Consider the following 21,513-nt stretch of genomic DNA (forward strand, 5'->3'; position numbering starts at 1 on the left):
GAGGGAAACGACTGAGAAGAAGAGAGAGTCGCTTTGTTTTTCGAAAAAAATGCAAAGAAAAGAAAAACACGCAATTTCTCGTGATAGCTTTCTATGATCAACTACGTAATTGGCCAATATTACAGAGCAATATATGCGGAGACTTGGTGAGAATAAATGTATAAATATACAAACCACATACTAAAGAACGATAAATCAGTAAAATTAATTGGAACAATACAAAAATTTCCTTCTCAAACCTAGATGAAGGATGCCCCGCCCATATTGAAAATAGCCAGAAATTGAGAACACAAATCTCACTGATAATATAAATTTTTCTCTGTTGAAAACTACAAATTATGACTTAAATAATAATTCTGGGAAGCAAGATGTACAATTATGTACCAAATTAGTAATTTCCGAATACTTGGAAAGAACAAACGGCTGAACTAGAAAAAAGGACACCGCACTAACAAGAAGAGAGAAGCCACTTGGAAGTGAGAAACCTAAAGGTGCAAACCTTGTTGAGTAAGGGAGAGGAAACACATATGAAAACAACTCTCCGTAAGACGACGTCGTCAAAATGGGAGCTCCGGGAGAAAGTGCGGTGTTGCACACTCCTCTCGGTTTGCTCCTTTCCTCCTTCCCCGACATTTCCTACTCGTCTCAACACTCCATTTGACTCGTCTTTTTCTTCATTCAAACCGCGTATTGAGAAAAAGGGAGGAGAAAGACCTAGAAACCACGGACATGTAATTACGGAAAAAGAGGAAAAAGGAGTCTATATAGCTCTGTGTTCCACTTGCCTCTCCTTTTTCCTCTCCCCTCGTCCTTTTTCCCTCCTTATCGACCAACAGGAGCAAAAAGGACGAGCACAACGACTCGAGTTCACTGATGTAGAACGAAGGGGAAATGGGAAAGTGGAAATGGAGATGGAACAATGTCAAATCAAGGGGCCTCCATTTTTTCTTAACAAAAATTTCTCGAAATTGAAATATTGAGAGTAAGTGTTACAGAAAGAAAAAATACATGCCAAGGCCCAAGTACTCGGTGCCAAAATTCAAATTTCAACTGCTTTCAATTTTTTTGAAAATTTCCGGTTTTTATTCGAAAAAGTTAAAATTTTGATTATTGTTCAGAATTAGAAGAAATTCTGAAAAATCATCAGAAATGTTTACATTTTCGATTAAAAATTGGTTCATTTTCTGAAACCGGACCTTCGGGACATTCTGAGCCTCGCTGGGCCGTGCCGCGGCTGGACAAATATGATACAAAAAAGAACCATCCTCATGCTCCACTCGAAATATATCTGCCTCCTTATAAACAGTTTGGAAAATAAGTCAAATCCTATCATAGATTTTCACACACAAGAAATTATTTAAAAGTCACTTTCCTAACACATACGCTTAAAAAAAGTTTTGTCTACTGACATTGTAACTCTTTCATAGCCTTATCTGCCTCTCAATATCTCAAACTTCAATTTTCAATCAAAAAAATATCAAACCTGTCTTCTGTGAGCCGATGCTTGTGTCTCAGTGGAGTAGATGTCGCTTGGATAGTGTTGGTTGGAGTCTCAATCATCTGAAAACAAAAAAAAATACAGAAAAGAACAAACACAAAAATTTTGTTATGTCACTCAGAGTATATGTGTACAACGAAAAAAACGTGAGGGGGGCATCCGCCAGACACTAATTGTTTTCAGCATGCAAACCTTCCTTGGTAAAAGAAAATACGACTTTGAAGGTGTTTTTTCGTTTTCGGTGACGTGTCACTACAAGAAAGGACAGATTGATATTTTGTTTGAAAGTAGGAAAAAATGTTGATGGTCAACTTTACAGAGGGAAACATGAAGAAAATTTCATCCATGGCTTCTCTTCTCTCATCTGTCAATTCTTATTATGAACAGAGCCAATGAATAGGAATTCAACTTTGAAGTACTTCTGAGAATTATAAATGTTGATAGATCAAAGAAGGACCTGTTGTAAAATTGGACTCATCCTTTATAGTTTTTTGCTGATAAAATGGAGAAACTAAGTAAAACCATACCTATAGGGTGCAAGGAAATATAAAATTAATAGTGAAAATGGTTGATTCTATGAAATACAATTCACCTAGTTTTTATGATTTTTTAGAAAAAAAGAATAGAAATCGCAAAATATCAGGACGTGTTACCAAGAAGATTAGAAAACATACTGACATGTATATCTTTACATGTATTGCTTGCCTAATTCGCCCCCATGTATTATATACATGTATACTGCCTAAAGTCTAGACAATTCTATACGAAATATTCCATGAGGATTCCAAACTTAACGGAGAAAACAGAAGTAGATCATAAATCTCTATACGAAAAAGGAGAATGCTTTCAAATAAATTAAAACTTTCGGGGCGGTGTATAATTGGAAAGTACAATGTGATAAATAAATAAATGACGAGAAACAGGAAAGGAGGGCATCTGAGAGCAGCCCGGAAATTCAATTCTCAAATATATTCTCTTCTCTCGAAATTTAATGCCACCGTCGACAACTAGGATGTCGTCAAATAAAATTCGATGGCGTGAAAGGGAATTGAGCTGTCGTCCGAATGGGAAATCTCTTGTTCTACGGAGATGAAAAGTGAAAAGAGCAAGGATGATTTGAAAGGATGAACTTTTTTTTTGGGCCACAGCAAAAAAAAGAGAAACGATGCTAGCTGGCAGATGTTTAGAGGCAAGAAAAGCACCAAGTAAAGGAAACGAGCCCCATGAGCCAACACCAAATTCGATTGAAAATGAGTTTCTCAATGTTTCGACACTTCTTTTTTTGGAAATAGACTATTGTGAGTTCGAAGAAGTTTTCGTTACAATGGGTTTGTCATGGTACATACTTTGAGAATAATTTTGAGTTACTTGGAAAAAATAATTTGAAACTGAACACAGTCAGAGTCACCTATAAAAAAATAACAGAATAATAAGAAATAATTCGTTATAAAAAAATATTTAATTTTTTCTTACCAAATAAGGATTTTTAGCGGTCATTTCTTTTCTAGTGGTATCCGATTTTCGGTCAAGTAAATTGGAGAGTTTCTACGTATCTACATGCTTTTTCATTTCATTCAGCAAGTTTTAGTTATCTTCTTTCCAGTCCGGAAAAGAAGCAATTGGTTGGAGTCCTGGTCTCCACAACTAATTGCGGTAGGAAGAGATATTTGCTACTTGGACTCTTTTTGACTACATATCGTTGTGTGGGCTGGTATTGCTGTGTGGCAGACAAGGAAACAGGCGGAGATTCCCAGAAGTATAAGGAAAATGAAGATAACAATGGTGTTACTGTGGTAAGGCCTAATGAGAAAAAGCAAAAATGGATTTTTAACTCAAAAGTTCCGACGTTTTTTTCTGCTGAAACCGAGTGAAAAGTATATAAACTGAATTCAGATTCAGTGGATACTTGAGAAATAGAAAACATTTACAAATAACTGTTTTGTTTTTTTGGAGCAACAATCTCAATTTAGACAACATTTGGCGTTCAGAAGTCAATCACCAATTTTTCAATTTCTACGAAAACAAAAGTTTCATTATTTAGAAACGTGCACAATGAATACGGAAAAAGTTTTATTTTGCGTTTGGAATAGTTCTCGCCTCGAAAATCTATAACATTCCCAATCCATGTTATTCCTGCTAGTAAGAAAAAATATATTTCGAGAAAAATTTCATGAGCCGGATAATCTCTACCTTGATTTGAAGATTCATTCATCATGATTTGAAATTTGAATAAATAACACTATATTATCTGCACAAAAAGGTAATTAAATGCTAGGTGATTAACCTTTCAGACAAAAGAGTATTACTCACTATAATCGCTTATGTATTTGAATTTTATCCTCATTGCCCAGATGATATTGGAATGTTTTTCGATTAAAGTGCAAAAGTTGGATGTAATCCGTTTCAATTATCAAACTGAGGTCATACAAAATTAGATTTGATCCATGCATAATATCAAAATATCCAAATTATCTTTGTGGAAATCAATCGGTTTCCGGTAAATATCTAGTAATGTTCTCGTTTTTAGGTTTTGGACGTGGTGTACGGACCATTTCTTTATATGATCAAGAATCTATCACGTGAATAATGACCCTTCAAAACTACAGTATTCTGTTTCTCATTTTCAAAAGGTCAACAACAAAAACCATTTTTTCAAAATGCAAATATTCAAATCAGATTCTTTTGTTCAATTTTAATTAATATTCTATACTTTGATCGACTCATCCAATATGATAATAATATTTCATGAATGTATGGCCGATGGTACACGAATGTGGTTTGAAAAAGGGCAGATAAGATAACATCTAGAAAGTGTATTTTGTGACACGATAAGAAACAATAACTGAACGAAAAATGACGGAAACAGACACTAATTCGATAAACAAGTTTGAATACCCAAGTTGTAAAGAGCATTTGTGAATCTGAATCCCCTAGTCCGGAGAAGTCATGTATGCTAAACACAAATCAGAATTTTCTGTTAGCATACCCATATTTACCTATGAAAAGAGTGAAGTTGGGGGGAAAGTGGTTATTTGAAAAACTGAAGAATATTTGAAAATACGAGAAAAAACGATTATGTTCTTCTTCCTCTTCTGGGATTTCATTGAGATTCATAATCCGCCTGTCATTTGTTTTCTTGTTCTCTCTATCTTCCCTCCCCCTTTTTTCTTCTATTTTTTGAAGAGAAGAGGCTTTTAGTGAGAAGAAGATGGAGAAAAAAGAAGAATTTGCGCTTGATATCCCCCTGAGAATTCTATTGGTTATAAACAATATATTTGTCCGGTCGGACCCTCTAAAGTTATGCTCCAAGAGCATGTGTTTGCACTCCTTTAGTTCAGTGAGTTGTATATAAAATGAGTGAGATGTGGAGAGGAGTTTATTATAATTCATCAAATTTTGTTTTCAGATGATCTGGAAGGGAAAATAGCGTTCTTGAATGCCGTAGTTTTTGAGGCATTCATCACATCCAAACACGAGGAACTTTTCTGTCGGAGGGAGAGATACAACGGAGCGATTAGAAGAGAGATACTTGCAAATGTGGCCAAATTCGAAGATTGCTCCGAAAAAAAACAGCTTCCTTTCAAACAAAAAGTGACGTTTCTCAAGTTTTAACCAAAGTTCGTTGTCATCCCGCAGAACGATTTTTGGGACCCTAGAATGGGTTTTCTTTTTCAAACTGATTCCAACTAATTTCCAGACCTTTTTGTTTTGGATCATTGAGCAACCCTACTTCAAAATCTGAAAAAATAATCTTACTCATTCTCGGCGGTTTTTACCTAGCAACACACTACCAAACCATGAAATCGGTTAAGATTTCCCACGTTTTTGATTATTTTCTACTTTTCTTCTTTTACAGAAACTTTTCGTGTTGTCAATTCCCAATTTCTACTCATAAACCCACGATTTTGTTATCCACAATCCTTCCCAATGTGTGTTTTGTAAATAAACTCTCCGATTTCTGTGTTTTCACCGGTTGCCAACACATCAACAACAACCGAATTTGCATACCACATCCCCATGTATCTAAATTATCATATTAAGTCAAAAATCTATTGGATACCTCGATGGGCGGAGTCTCATCCCGACTGTGCAGCCCTCACCGTGGAAAATGAAATAGTGTGTCGACAAGAGATAGTGCGCGAAAATTGGGGGCGTGGCTTGCAGGCCAGGCAAGGAGTAGACAGGGAAAGAGGGTGCATTCAGTTAGAAGCGAGAAGACAAGCCAAAAGCATTGCACAGGAGAGAATGACACGGATTCTGTGGTTATTATTACTGGTCACTGGATTACCAGAAATATCAGGTAAGTATGGATTTAATTTTTATTTTCTTGTTTATTGAAGTTTTGAAAAACATTTTTTATCATTTTTTCCTGCAGAAAAGATTTTCAAAATCCAGTTTTGTCTTTAATTAATTTGATATAGCTTCCCCAGACGCTCAGTTCTGTGTTTCTTTGAAACTTTTGAAACTTTAGAAGCAAAACAACCTATACTTTTGTTTTGGTCTTTCTCAATACCACATTTTCTTTTTTTCCTTTCAACATAATTCCTCAAAATCCACCCACTAATTCTCCGCTGCGAACTCTCCTCAATTCTCTTTTTTTCTTCTCTTTTTTATAGAAAAATGAAGAAGAGAGTAGAATTTGAAAGAGTTCGAATCCTTTTTCCATCTCCCTCGGGGTAGCTGACCTGAAATGTAACTTTCCCCCTCTCCTCCTCCAGATTTTCTTCATGATCGCGCTTTCTCCTTTAGGTGAACTCGAGTAGAAAATATTCTATTTCTTATTTCGGCGGAAAAAATCTTAGGCAGAGACTTTTGGCGCCGACACACATATTTACATAATAACCTTGAATGTATCTCTCGTGTGTCATGCGCCCTCTTTTTTCTCTGCTTTTTGCTCTCGCTCAATCTGCTTAGAAAGAAACAAAGTTATTCGCGGCTGCCTTTTTTGTTTTCTGGCCAGTTGATAGTGTGAAGGCAACGTCAGAAACCGAATGCCTATGATTATATGTAATACTTGTGTTTGAACGTTATTTCAAACATTTCAAAAGTGATCGAAATCGGTAGAAAGCAGGGCAAAATCGGTGAAAGAGGAGAAAAGAGAGGAAAAGGGATGACTAAGTAAACCGCCTCCGATAAGAAGTTGCTTATTAGCTATAGGTAAATAAGTAGGTTGAAAAGTGGGGGCAGCATAGAGAGAGAGACTGTGTTCGTAGAAAGTGCAGAGCGCGGATGGATCACACAACTTACCAAACAAAACGGCAGCACTCGAAAATAGACGACGGCGCGACCATTTGATGATTGGCTCGTTTAGGAGAAGCAGACAGTAGAAGATTAGGAGAAGCAGACAGTAGAAGGCAGAAAAATGAGGATGAATAAGTTGTGTGAGAGAAGAGAGAACATGTTTCACATCTAATCCGAACTCATTGAGACACAGAGTACCGCTAATAGGCGCAAATATACATGTTATTCGAAGCTTGCGCTTTTCCGCCACATCATAGCTATTTCACCGCAGGGTTCTTAACACAGAAACAGTAGTACAGGAGAAAAAGGGAGAAATTGGAAACACAAAATGTCAAGGGTCATGCATAATAATTGAGGAGCAAGAAAGAAATTCAAATTTTAGGGATTTGAAACAAATATTAATGAATCCTTGACCTAGAAAGATATTTGGTTAGTGATTACGATGGCTCAGAAAAAGTTAAAGAAGTTTTTTCGTTTTTTGAGAGTGTTTTCTTTTTTTGATAGAGTTCAGTTTCCAAGTGCCCTCACGTTTCCTAGAACCACCTGAGATTTTTTTCTACTCCCAAATCTCCCTTTTGTTTTTCAAGCTAGCCACCTTGTTTTCCCAATGGCAAATATGTAGCACTTGTTAGCTCAACTCGAAGCAAATGTGTCAATGACATTGTGTGATGTTTCTCTTTTTGTCTGTTTGCAATGTTCACAAATCTCAATAACAAACAGTACTTGCTCCTCTTCCGTTCCTGCCAGAAAGTTATTGGAAAAAATAGATTAAAAAAAAGAGATATACAGTTATGAAACCGATTATATTTTCTATTTTCCACAAATTTCAGGATGGACCTTGACTCTGAGCCCGACAGAAGAGAGACTCCAGAACAGACGGTCCGGTGACAATTTCCTTGCCGTTTGCAAAGTCAAGGATTTTGATGGAGCGGCAAGTGACGCCAAAATCGAATGGTACCGAGACGGCAAACTGATTCCACGCTTTGGAAGGTGAGAAGTGAAGAAATAAGAAAGTAATTCATCATTCATTGGGTGGGGGGCCATATGGTCATCCATTACAATTAGAATTTGCATTTGTATCAGCACACATATTCATCTCCCCTCTTTTCATTCTATTCATGACGTAATATTGTCAATGATGAATTGTTTGCAGTACGATGACCATCGAAAGAACCTACAGCAATCAGTTGATGATAAATCGGCCAAAAATCTCGGATGGCGGAAAATACACCTGCAAAACAGAAATTCATGGGGAAACTCAGGAAGTCTCGGCTGAAATCAGTTTCGTCGGTGAGTCAGATGATCTGGAAATCAGTAGAAGACTGAAAACATAACTCGAAATAGAAAATAGGTGTTTTTCTATTATGCAGCTGTTATTCGAAACCAAGTTTCCTGAAATTCGAGCCCTGGAAAACCAAACAACACTATTATGTATTCCAGATCCACCAAAATTCCTTAACATCCAAGAGGAGCAACATCCAGAGGAAGGGACACGTGCCGAGATTGTGTGTGAAGTCGAAGGGGACGATCAACTCGAGGTTTTCTGGCAATTCAACGGTGTCACCCTGGACGAGAGTGAGTTTAGCCACATGCCTAGTATGACCTTTTTGGCACCGAATTGCGCAATTTGCGCATATATGTCACTCGACTGTCACCGAATCTCACCATCTGATCACACTATCTTCCTTTCCCTTTCACGCAGTCCACAATGGTCCATACAATAAAAAGAGGGGTACATCACCATCACATTCAAATAAATGTAGATGTAGATGATAATGACGGGGTTTGTTCCTTGAAGATATATAGAAACAATGAATTTCCTCTAGTGATCCTTAAGCTGATCCCGATGTATGCGTGTCGGCAAAATATAAAACAGTGCAAGAAATAATTAGATTGTGCAATTGAATCCATTGAAGGAAAACGCGTTTTTGGCAGGTCAAGTGGCGCTTAGCATATTCTAAGCCTTTTGTTGAAAAGAGGGGTTCACTCATCAAGAAAGATACTATGAAAGAGGAGGCTAAGAAAATATAAATCCCGCCATCTGGACAACCTGTTGCGCGTGTGAATTGGAGGGAGAAGGCTTATTGAGTTGAGAAGTCACAAAATTTGAAACAGGTCAAACAATATAGTGAGGGGATGTCGAATTATGTGTTCACTGAAAATTGTAAACTAAAAACTTGTAAATGTTTTCAGCATCCCAAAGAGGCTACGAATTCTCCGAGAACAACCAAATCCTATACATTCCACACTTCACTGCTAAAATTGATGATGGAGTCTACAATTGTAATGCTGCCCAGTACTCTTCCTTCGAAACGCTGTCAGTGAACGTGACTGGCTATGGTAAGTTAGTGTGGGAAAATATGAATTCTCAATATGTCTCCGATATAATCTTCATCTCAGTTTTCTTCTGTCCCGCTTTTCACACATTAATTATATTTCAGCGCGCCCTACAATTACTGTATTCGACGTGCCAAATGAAAATCGAGGCATCGAGGGGCATACAATTGAGCTCAAATGCGGTGCTGTCGGAAAACCAAAACCCACCTATAAGTGGTTTTTTGAGGTATACAATTTGGATTGGGAGGATAGGCCAACCACCTGTCGCAATGTTTATCAATTAGTAATTTGAAACTGAGAGCGGCAACCTCTTTTTGAGGAGGTGCTCTCAATATGCCATAATGGGATTAGCCCCTATCCGAAAAGCGCGTTTTGATCTTCCACATATGGTGTGGGGGATCTGTTATTATAATAACAAAAAATAATTTTATGGATGGGTGTGATATAATTGCGGCCTTTTATTCTTATAAAAGAGTGAATTTTCCGAATTTCTACCAGATTTTGAAAGCATAGGGGTTCTCTGATTCTTGGAAGTCTGACTGCATTATTCTTGTTGGTTGTCGCTGGTCACTTGTTCAGTTTCCCTGATCAACTTCGTCTATCAAAGTTTTCTGTAGATTACGAAATCATCACCTCCAAAACTTTCTCCACTTCCCCCTTCTTGCACCTGTCATTTTCTGCTCGGGCGGCTATCTGTCTTTCGACATCTTTCTTTCGGTAAAAATTTTTGGGGGGTATTTCTGATGAGAGAAAAGAGTAGAGAAAAGCAAACAAGGGTCAGACTCTTTCTCTGCACACAATCGTTTTACTAGTACTATCCGAAAGCCGTTTTGCTTCTGCTGACTTCAAGGCTTTTGTTCTGTTCTCGGCACTCTTAGTAACACACCCAAAAAAATTGGATGTCATGTCACCTTGACTGTTCTCTCCGACCCTTTTGTTCGAGGTGTCGGGAAGTATCAAAAACCAAAAGTGAGGGGGGAGGCAAGAAGTAAAAAAGGAGAAAAAGAAAAGACAAGGGGGGAAACTTGCGCACTCTAACTACAACGTAATTAGAAACAGGAAAACAATTGAGAGAGAGTTAACTGCAGACGGGAACTCATAGAACCCATAAAGAAAAGAAGTTAGTTAGACACGTCCGGACATGGCGAGTTATGTAGTGAAAATGGAAAATGAAGAAGGCAGAATATTCTCCAGGGAACTTTCCTCAGTTTCTTACCCAACTTTTATTCAATTTGCAAAGAAGTGAAAGAAAAAAGTGAAGAGGAAAAGTGTATTTCAATTTTCTTGTTCTCAAAATTATGTTTTGTGAGGGAGGGGTGAAACATTTTTCCAGTTGAATTCAGAATACTGTAGCTTCTACATGTTTGAGACACCTAAATATAACACAATTTCAAATATGATCTGAACCAGACAGAAACACCTGTTCAATTTTCCCACTCCTTTCACTTTCTCAGTCGCCGTCCAGTTCAGTTCTCCCACCCTTGTCACTTGCCAAGTCACTTGCGGTAAATCATTGATGAGGATGTATATTGATAGGGGTCATGAATAATAAAGATAAACACACCGGCGTGAAAGTTAGCATATGCATGAGGTATCACGCAAAAGGTCATTTCGTGAGGTGGATAGAAAGAGGAGTCTGACTCAGTAATAAACCGATTATTATCTCAGCATGAGGTGAGGAGAATGATGATCCCCACTAACAAGGTCACTAGATCTTGGGTTGCAAAATTATTGGATAAATAGTAAAGGGATAAATAACAGAAAATGGAAATGGAATATTCAAAAATGAAAAACTATAAACCTTACTTTTATTATTTTGGTGATTTATTTATTTACGTCCGCAAGGGTACGTGATAGACAAAAATATGTATCAGTTCAATTTAGCCGTGTTCCAATTTCCTATATTCGTAGCACAAATGCAACTTTTTCTTTTTCTTATTTCTTGGAACGAACGTTTTTTCGAGGGAGATTGGAGATGAATTAGCATGCTTATAGTTCTTAAACTCGATATCCAGTGTGTCCAGAGTCACGATTTCACTACGAAAGATAATAACGAAGATACGAAAAGCTATCCATGTTTGGCGTCTGATTTTCATCACCTTCTTCCTCTGATCTTTCCGGCGTTTCTTGAGTTTTTTCAGCTCCCGCATTCTTTGAAGTTTGGCGTAAGCCTGCTTCTCGGCCCATTCTTGCTTCTGCTCACTTACATTCCTTTTGATTTGTTCTCTTTTCTTCGCTACTCTCCACCTTTCATGTCGCAGGACTTCCTTACGAAACTCAGCAAAACTATAAACCTTACTTTTATTATTTTGGTGATGTTTCAGAAAGAAGGTAAAAGAGTTTTAATAGACTTGCTGAGAGCTAGTCAATTTAGAAGCTGAATTCACTCAATGTTTGTGACTGACAATTTTACTTAAAGCGATTTTTTTGAGAATTTCCTAACTTCTTTGATTTCTAAGATTTTTCGGAAATATTGACAAAAAACTGAAATTTGGAAAAACCAGTCCACTTTGTCTTCTGACTACAAAACACAAAAACAACTTTTTTGTGAAACTACTTTTCATTCATTAGAAACATACAACTACTATTCAATCACTCCAATACGACTAGTAGCGTGCGCGAAAATAAGGTGCCTTACCTACCTAACAATAAACCCGCAGATGTGCAGTTCATTGTTGTCATGAACAATGGTAGAAAGACGTATAGAGCAAAACTTAATCGGCCTCGTCTTCCCCCTCCTCATCCCTTCAATCTCATATTGAGAATAACAAAATGCTCATCTTTTATTCATGCTCAGTCAGGTATCCTCTTCTTCAACCAAGAGCTGTCAATACCCAAAAGGACACTTATTATGATTGAGAGAAAAACGACAAAGAAGGGGGAGAAAATGAAATTGGTTGGGAGGGGGGAAATGGAAAAAGTATAAAGGAAACGTATTGAGTTACTCGGGAAAAACGTTTCATGTTTCGAGCATTTTGTTTTATTACTATGTGGTTGGAAATCTGTAGACAAATGGGGAATCTATTGGGTAAAACATTGTTGATTTCAGGATGACGAAGTTCCAATTGCCCGTTCTGACAAACACAGTGTCGAGGAAGGTCTCCTTATCATTGAATCTCTCAACTCTGAAGATGCAGGAACTTACAAGTGCATTGCTAACAACACCGTTGGAACTAACGAGCGTGGCTTCGATTTGGCCGTTTTCTGTAAGCCAATCATCTAAAATTTCATTACATCTATGAAAGTAATTTCAGTAAAACCAAAGGTTGACTTGAAACACGAGCATGTGGTCAAGGAGGGAGAAGACGTGGAACTTGTGTGTAGCTATCATGGAGAAGGACAAGTCACCGCCAAATTCACCACTGGATCACGCGAATTTTCAGTGAAAAAAGTGCATGCAAACTCCGAAGAAATTGAGATGGAGCAAAACTCTGAAGAATCCACAACCACTGTAAATTCTGCTTCTCAAGAGGAGACCGGCACTGCTAGTGATGAATTGGAACTGAAATCTGCTGAAAATGTTGATAACTCTAATGAAGAGGACGAAACTTCTCATCATGACCATGGAGACCAAGATGGAGAAGATGAAGATGAAAAGGAAGAGTCGACGAAATGGAAGAGAGTGAGTACAAAATATCCGGGAATTTTATATTCAAAATAAACTGGTGTTTTTCAGTTTGCCGATGACGTCAACTCCGAGAGAATATCCGTGCGAGCCGAGGACAACAAGTTGATCCTTTCTATCAAGAACATCGCACTTGAGGACGCAGCTGATTACACTTGCGCTGTTTCAAATGACGCTGGTACCACCAACAAAGTCACTCAAGTTGGAATCATCCGTAAGCAAAATTTGAAAAGCGATTTTACTTACTTTTTTGTTCAGATCCACCAACCCTCCGTCACTACACTGGACCGCATGTCCGTTCTTATGATGGTAATACTGTCTCCATTTACTGTGATGTGTCTGCTGTTCCAAGTCCGAAATGGCATTGGTACAAAGACGGAAAGGAGGTTGAGGCTAACGGAGCTTCTATTCAAATTGACACCCAGACCTCTTCCACTAAACTCACCTTGGAAAATTTTGATGGCAGTGATAACTATGGAGTGTATACTTGCAAAGCAGACAATGGAGTTGGCCAACTTGAGAAACAGATTGAAGTTATTAAAGTTGGTAAGTATATTAACTTGAGATCAGAAATTGAAATCAAACTTTTTGTTTTAGTATCTCCACCAACTCCAGCAGGAATGGACTGCAAGAAAATGATCTACCCGAACTATGGAAAATGCTCGTTCGATTCTGATGTCTACGAGAAGAAAGAGAGCAAACCCCAAACGCTTGATATATTGATTGCCAAGTTTGAAGAAATGGAGTCAGACTATAACTGGAGTGACGCACAAACTGTTTCCGTGCCATTCGAAGAGGACATCACAATCCCAGACTTGGCATCCAACACTCAATATGTCATTAAGGCTCGTGCTGTCAATGAAGCAGGACGCAGTGAGTACACTGACGAGATCAGTTTCGAAACTACGGATCCATGGGCACCACAGTCACCAGGAAGTGTTACAATGAAGTGCTCGGATTACTGTATTGTTTCATGGGATACTCCAAATAGCCATGGAAGTCCACTGTTGAAGTACAAGATCACTATTCAAGAGATGAAGGTGAAGACGGACGAAGAGGAGAAAGCTGCCAGCAGCGAAAAATCAGCATCACAAGAGGCTGAGGAAAACTCTGATAACGATGATGAGAACGACGTCGAGACGACCACTAGCGAGAACGATAACGATGAAGAAGGCGACAACAGTTCCGAAACAAAAACTGAATCCTCCGAATCCATTAAACTTGAACCCCACGAAAATGATGATGCAACTCTTGAGACCAGAGACTCCGCAGAAATTCTTCCAACTGATCCAAGTACCTCTGTTGAGAGAGGTGACGCAGAAATGGTGGCTCATGGTAGCCCTGTTGTGTTGGAAGTTGATGCCACCGAAAACCAATTGCAATTGACAAACATCAAACCACACTCATACTACAAAATCGCGATTTCTGCAGAGAATGCTATTGGACAAGGAGAACCAGCTGAATTTGAGCATCAAACTGATGGTGAGTTGAAGTCATACTCATAGGTTTTAATAAAAAATACATCTAATTCAGATTCCCCAACAAAATATGACGAAGGAATGGATTCTACTAAAGTCTTCATCGCTGCCGCCATTGGAGTTCTCTTCTTGCTCGTTATTGTTGATTTTGGATGTTATGTCACAAACAGATGTGGACTCATTTCATGTATCTGCTTGAATCTTTGCGGAAAGAATAATGGAGCCAAGCAAAGAGACTTGGAGTCCGGAAGGTTTGTCGAAATTTAACTCCGGTTGTAATTTCAAAAATAACTTTCAGAGGCGGACCGGAAAGTAACAGACTACTCGATTCAAGTGGTGCTAGGTAAAGTGATCGTGAAACATTCATACGTTTATTTTGTGTCAATCTGTGCGTTTTATTTTTTTGGTGAGTGAAGTGTTACAGTAAACTTGGTGGTTTTTGAACTGTAATCCCCGATAACAACGTTGAACCTAACTCAAAAATGGTTTTTTCAGGTTCATGCACCCGCTCACTACAACCGTGTAATCACATCGTATGTACTATACTATAATAAATTGAGATCCATTCACTTCTCGGTTGTTTTCAACATTGCTTTCGTCTGTTTTAAGATTCTTCAATATTGCTTCATCAATTAACTCTGGTCCTTTTTTTCTCTATATTTCTTTCAAATTTTGATTTTCCTTACACCTTCCATGTTTTCACTATCCATTTTGATCAATTAGGGAGGTCGGGTCTGTTTTTCTATACTTAATTCTCATCCCGAATCAATTTTCTTTTCTTTGTCATTGTGCATTTATCACATTTTTATGTTATTGAATAATTTCTCGAAGTAATCTTCAAAAATAAATATAAACCCGCGGTAAAATACAAACAAAAATCCATTGAGAAAGAAAAATGCGTTGATCAATCACAGATTTCAACATTTGTTCAAGAGTCGGAGATTATCCATGAAGACTGACGTTTAGTGTTGATGATCCTGGAATTTTCGGATTCAAATGGCATTATGATTGAAAAAAGAGGAAAACACTTACACATCACAACAAAAAGTGGTCATTTATAGAAAGAAAAACAACAGTCAGAAAAGATTACATGCAGAAATATGAAAAGTGAAACACCGAACAATAGAAATAGAAAATATTGAAAAGCTGGTAAATGATAGTTGTGACATGCTCTATGATAGTGAAGTGTAAAATAAAATAAGGGAACCAACAACTCTGGTGCAGGACTGGTAGCATCAAATGAATATGGAATGCTACTGAATTGGAAAGCTACGAATTAACAAATTTGGAGAAGTTTTACTGTATCCCTCCAGTATTTGATGACACCCGAGACCCGTACCAGAAGTTTTAGAAAAAAATAACAGTGAAAAATAATCAACACAGCATCTAAGAGTGAGAAGCAGGTGGAGCTAACATGCCTCTTCGAACAGAGCATGAATTCTTGTGCATTGGCTGAAGGAGATGTGCGGTCGAGTTGATGATAGGTGACTGGGAACGGATTGAGCATTTATGGTGGATTCCGAGGTCAACCTGGAAATTTAAGAGTTTTGAAAAACCCGTTTTAAACCTAGAAAGCTTACCAATTCCATACTTTCTTCGCCTGCATCTGGGTCTTCATCACTATCTCGTCGAAGAATTTGAATCTGCAAGAAACTCATTACATTATTGTTCTGGGAAAAATCATGCTCAAAGCTGTGAAAAGCATGCTTGTTGAGACAGACGGCTCACGTTCAATGCGTTCCTGAAATATTGCCCGTGACAGAATTTTTTTGGAGAGATTATCCGAGTCTAACAGAATATTACGCCTTTCCAAATATACCACGTAATCAAGGATTTGAAATCAACAGCATAGTGAAATTCATGCAATCGTGTGTTTGTCGGATACTTCAAAATCATTTTCTTCTAGAAAGCGCATAAACGAACTGAACAAAATTCCGTAGCAAGCTTCTTTCCAGCAGCTTTGAGTTACCTGTGGTACCTGGTTGGAGAGGTCCATTGAGTCACGGACAGGGGACATTTCATCATTGTCAAGAAGGTTGAGCTTGTTGTCTGATGGTGGGTACATTTGGTATTCCGACTCGTTGAATGTTCCCTCGGACTGAAATCAGAAACAAGTCTGATACTTAGAGGAGTTTTCTTAGTTTTCAGTGTAAACTTTATTTAAAAATGGGTGAAATGCCAACGTTGCTCAACCAAGAAAATTTGCACCCATGACTGAATTCTAAATACCAAGGCTACCTATATTTGTCAAGCAAATCTCGTCCTCGAACAAAATTCGGAATGTATATGGTTAGCAGTAACCCTTATTATCTGAAACTGAGATGTTATATATATGAGATGTTATATATGATATGTTATCTGTTATATATATACAGATATACCTAATGAAATGTTCTTAAAGCTAACTGCAGCAGTAGTTCATTAGAAAAGTGCGTTGTCTGCATGAAGTCTGCAAAACATTGTTACCTCACAACCCAAATTTAGAAACTGAAAGCTACAAAAGAAGCGTTACTTTATTTTTTTTTTATAATTTGTTTATCACGTCAAAATTTTCTTGTTTTTGTTTTCCAACAAAAGCGTTAGATTCCAATAAAGTCTCCAAAATAGATTTGAATGAATCTACAAATAACAGCAGCTTCGTCAGTATTATTTTCTCAATTACTATTTTTGCAATTTTTGCAATTCAGAGAAACAACATATAGCCTTATAGCAGTCAACATCACAGTCGCTTGTAATGAATCAAGCAGTGACGAAAGTAATCTTAGAAAGATGCGGATTAGGTTCAGCACAGCTTATATTCTCAACTTTCTCTCTTGCATCATCGAAACGTAGGCAATCTTTCTTTCTTCTTGTGGGAAAATACGGGGCACTTGGGCATTTCAAAACCTTTGGTGTTTTTATTTCAAATTTTAAACCAAAAGTTCAATAACCACATTACCGCCCATCATATCTACTCGAGCATGCTGATATCGTTATTTCTGTGATGAGTACTTTTCTTTCTAGTCTTTCCACTTTTTCTTCCAAACTCAATTAATTTTTTGGTAAAACCATATATCTTATGCTAACTTACCCTTAGTCGTTCAATTTCCGCTGCAGAGCAAGTAGGTGTGTTCACGGAGTACACATTGTGAAACTTGCCAAAGTCGATGTTGTACTGTCCGTTCTCCTTTTTGTAATGCACCAGTTTTTCGAATCTGAAATTCAAATTCTAGATTTTTCACCAAAACACTGAAGAGTTGAATATTTTGTTCTCTTCTAACGCATGCTAAAAAAACAGAAAAACAAGTATTACTATGTTTTGTTCTTCTATCAACAACATAATACATTTATTGTCATTTTTCGAATTGTCCATTCACCATTTTATTTTGAGAACCTTCGATTTCATATCGACTAAGACTTATCCGTGTGTGACGTACAAAAACCCACCAAATCGGCCTCTCAGCTCTGACACCTTTTCCCGATTCTTCCTCTCTTATTTTTATTTTTGCTATATGTTCTCAGCCGGCGCATAAATCCCGAACATGCCCATCATTTTATTCATTCTTTTTCAATTTTTAATTTCTTAACATGTCCAAGTATAAAAAACGTTACCTGTGTCCCCATAGAATTTCCGATGGTAGATAACTGGTTCTTGCTTGTGTGGTAGAGCCAACACTTTCAACGACACCTTCCAGAATGGCTGTAATCTTTGACTTAGACGATCGATAATTTTCATCCCTCTTACCAATTATTTCAAATTTGGCACTTTTCAAATCATCAGCTCCTATCTCCCAAAGCGGACTTCTTTCGTCTATTTCATGACAAATAGTGATGGGCCAGATGACGAATACTCGGTCCAATCCTTGATCATATCTGAGAAATAACAAAGTGACAATTGAACGTAATTATGTCTAGTAGACATATTCAAAATATTACTCACCCGACATCCATATCAAATTGATGAAATGGTAACAACTCTCCTTCATACGTGACGCATCTCTTGATCATCTGAAAATTAGGTTTATTCATCATCACAACCAATTGAACAGCGTTTTTTTCTTGTTCCCGCCTTTCAAATTTCAGAAATCAGTCATTCATTCCAGACTTCAGTCTCTGACACTTTTCATACATAAACTCAGTATTTACAGGAATGGATCCACAGAACATGTCTCCTTCTCGGATAGCACAGCTAAGTCCCCTGACGCTTGATTCTCTTCCTGTACATAAGTTGTCATTCTCTACTCAATCATCAAGTACAAATGTTCATAGTGAAACAGAGCTAGTGAAGAGCCCAATGGATTCAAACGGAAAGTGAGTTGATTTAGTTTTTTGATATTTCAAACTGGTTACTGTAGCTGGTAAATTTGTCACTGTAGCTGGTAAAAATGTCATTGTAGCTGGCAAAATTGTCAGTGTAGCTGGCAAAATTGTCAGTGTAGCTCTTGAAATAGTCAGTGTCGCAGGCAAAATTGTCAGTGTAGCTCTTGAAAAAGTCAGTGTAGCTCTTGAAACAGTCACTGTAACCAATTTTTATTTCCAGAAAAAAAAGAACAGTGACGTTCGGTGAAATGGATATTACTGAACTGAACTACCACGCCACAAAGACTCCTCCAGAAGAGAAAAAACGTTGGAAACGGCAAGCTATACGAAGAAAAATTGAAGCGAGTGAGTTTTCCTGTTTAAAATCAAATTTCAATAACCATTATTACTCTTCAGAAGAATACCGCAGACGGCTGCAAATGGGTATACTCAAAGGATGCGTCATATTTCTCTTCTTTACACTATGCTCTATAATAGTCCTTTTTGCTACTGCACAAGGAACCCATATCAAAATCTAAACTGATCAGACTTGATAACTTCTCCCATAATCATTTTTGTAAATACCTCTTTCCTTATTACGTTTTCTGTGAAAACTTTCACCAAAAACCCACGCGTACCTGAAGTCGAACATGTGCCTCTGCCAAACTGGACTTTCTCATGTCACCCACTCGGAATAGAAGACAAAGCTTTCCATCTCTCAAGCAAATTACCTGTGAATAATAAATCATTTTTATTTTGGCAACGTTTTATAGTGAGCATACCGCGTTTTTGGAGAAGATCAGTGTTGCAGCTCGTTTTATCGGTCTTGCTAGTTTGGAGAAGATAATACCAGCCATAAGGGTTTGTGTCATGACACCCCACATGAATTGGAAACACATAGTGACAATGGTTAACGGGCAGGCGTCGGTTGGGTATCTGAAACGGGGAAAATATAATTTTCCTCCGAAAAAGTCAATAATTCATTCAAAAATTCAAATTCAGATGTTATACCTTATTCTACTACGATACTCTTGCTCTTACCTGAATCCATATCCAATAGTAGTTTGAGTAGTGAATGAGAAGAGAAATGCGTTGAGTTCGTTGTGCACATTGACAATGCATGGTGTCCAAGTAGCATTCGCAATCTGAAAACAGCCATTAGTACCAAATCAAAGTAAGATCGAATCAAACCTGTTCGATATCTCCATGTTGTTTGGCGATGAGGTAGTAGACGGTTGCAAAAAATGACCAACTGATCATGAACGACAGTGAGAAGTAAAGAAGGCACCACCTCCATTTCATTTCAATGACCGTTGTGAAGATGTCGCTGAAAACAACTAATTAGAAATTAAAATGGTGGAACATTGGCTTACGAGAAATATTTTCGCCTTTGTTTTGGGACATTTTTGAGACTGATGTTGCAGAGACCCTGGAAAGTAAACCTTTCGAGCTGGCACTTTTTCCATGTTAAATCTATAAACATGTTCCTAATTCAATTTCCTTGACATGCAGTGGAACTATATGGTTTTCATTTCTATAGTGGTGAATCCAACCTATAGTACTACATCTACCCTTGACTCTTGAAATCTCGTTACCTTTCCACTAACCTGCTTTTGAACAAGCCTATTCCGGATTCTTCTTGACCCTCCAAGTCTGGGCGTCTTGAAAAACGGATACTTTTTGTTCTTGACCAACGGTTCCTCGATGTCCAACATCCGTTGCGCTGTGAAAATATCAGTTACAGAAGGGGACATTGCAACAGTTGTCTTTCGACGTCTCCCAATTTCAGGCTTAGGAATAAATATTTGGTTTTCATCCTCAAACAGTTGTTCTTTTCTGACCATAATTTGGCGGTCAAATCTAACAATTCTCGATGGGGAAGGAGAAGACATTGCTAGACGGGTAATGAAAGTAGAAGTGAGTAGTAGCAGTGAAGAGGGTCGGATTTCTTGAGACTAGCGGGAAATTTCACATTTGCAGTCAGTCACGAATAGGATGGGAGTAGGATGAAAGAAGAATGATAATTGGGTGAAGAAGAGGTCGTTTTGAATTCAAATCCAAATTCTGCTAGCTATTCTTGTCTGTTCCTTCCCAATATATTTTTTTCACTCTCTTCCTTCTTAAGATAGAAAAGAATGAAGGATGTAGTCTGAGTGCCAATTCATGAGTTTGAGTGAGAAGAAGAAGAGGCAATTTTTTTCCTCCTATTTTCTATGACAGAGGTTTTTTTCTGTTTTTTCCTTATTTCTTTCATCGTGTCTTTGTCTATGTCAATGCTTTTAATTTTTTGTGTGCGGAATGAATGAAACTGGAATATAATGCTGGAAAAACAACATTGGTTCAGAAAAATGCGCACAATGTTTGTGTAGCATATTCGGGTCGAGATTAGTAAAAAAGGGATGTATAAGAAAAAGAGAAGAAATTTCAGCGAAAAATTATGAAGGAGACAGTTTAAGTTCATATTTATATCGTCGTTATAATAAACTGCTTAGAAACTGTAGAAAATTTTCGACTAGTTAAAAACCGTGAAAAAGGATTAGTTAGTATGATAAATTCCAGAATGAAAAAAATTCGGTCATGAGAATATCATTTCATCTTATTCTTAATCCGCGTTTCAGTGTTATTCCTCGTTTGTGTAACATCTAATTCTCTTACTCACAACACGTTGGAAGACATAGTTTTTTTGATCTAACCTTTTGAGTGTTCAAATTACTAAACTAAAAATAATTCTCATCTAATAAAAGCAAAACAGAAAATCAAAAAAGCAAGGAACGTTGGATTCTGAAAAACGGACACACACCGTACAATATGACTTGCCCTGAGGGCACTTTCTCAGGCTTGAGCGGTGGCATCCAAACAAAAAAAGAAGAACACAAAAACTGAGCGCGCTGAGTAATCATGTGTGAGAACACAATGGTACTATTACTATTTGTCTTCGAAGAATTTACAACTTGATGCAAGAAATGCTGCTTGGTTTTTTGAAAATCAGTTACAAAATGACGATTCTCATATGATTTGTAAAGATATGTGTTCTGGAAGTTCAAGGTCGGAGCAAA

The 21,513-nt window shown here is 37.6% G+C and overlaps 3 protein-coding genes across 3 annotated transcripts; 2 read left to right on the forward strand and 1 right to left on the reverse strand.

The window, feature by feature from the left end:
• Nucleotides 1–5,743: 5,743 nt before the first annotated feature.
• On the forward strand, nucleotides 5,744–14,526 carry GCK72_022191 (uncharacterized protein; the record flags this gene model as incomplete). The annotated part of the gene is made up of 13 exons (XM_053734695.1): nucleotides 5,744–5,798; nucleotides 7,570–7,729; nucleotides 7,893–8,029; nucleotides 8,180–8,314; nucleotides 8,933–9,079; nucleotides 9,181–9,302; nucleotides 12,126–12,282; nucleotides 12,331–12,698; nucleotides 12,753–12,915; nucleotides 12,960–13,247; nucleotides 13,299–14,183; nucleotides 14,235–14,430; nucleotides 14,478–14,526. The coding sequence occupies 13 exons, from the start codon at nucleotides 5,744–5,746 to the stop codon at nucleotides 14,524–14,526; spliced, it is 2,862 nt and encodes a 953-aa protein (XP_053578261.1).
• Nucleotides 14,527–15,565: 1,039 nt separating this feature from the next.
• GCK72_022192 (uncharacterized protein) lies at nucleotides 15,566–20,172 on the reverse strand (the record flags this gene model as incomplete). The annotated part of the gene is made up of 13 exons (XM_053734696.1): nucleotides 15,566–15,709; nucleotides 15,760–15,822; nucleotides 16,149–16,277; nucleotides 17,250–17,373; nucleotides 17,771–17,858; nucleotides 17,904–18,031; nucleotides 18,099–18,166; nucleotides 19,096–19,188; nucleotides 19,240–19,393; nucleotides 19,499–19,602; nucleotides 19,649–19,784; nucleotides 19,831–19,886; nucleotides 20,065–20,172. The coding sequence occupies 13 exons, from the start codon at nucleotides 20,170–20,172 to the stop codon at nucleotides 15,566–15,568; spliced, it is 1,395 nt and encodes a 464-aa protein (XP_053578262.1).
• Nucleotides 18,309–18,996, forward strand: GCK72_022193 (uncharacterized protein; the record flags this gene model as incomplete). Its single annotated transcript, XM_053734697.1, has 3 exons — nucleotides 18,309–18,469; nucleotides 18,699–18,823; nucleotides 18,875–18,996. The coding sequence occupies 3 exons, from the start codon at nucleotides 18,309–18,311 to the stop codon at nucleotides 18,994–18,996; spliced, it is 408 nt and encodes a 135-aa protein (XP_053578263.1).
• Nucleotides 20,173–21,513: the final 1,341 nt, after the last annotated feature.

Source organism: Caenorhabditis remanei, chromosome X (genome assembly GCF_010183535.1).
Source record: "Caenorhabditis remanei strain PX506 chromosome X, whole genome shotgun sequence".
NCBI classification, from domain to species: domain Eukaryota; kingdom Metazoa; phylum Nematoda; class Chromadorea; order Rhabditida; family Rhabditidae; genus Caenorhabditis; species Caenorhabditis remanei.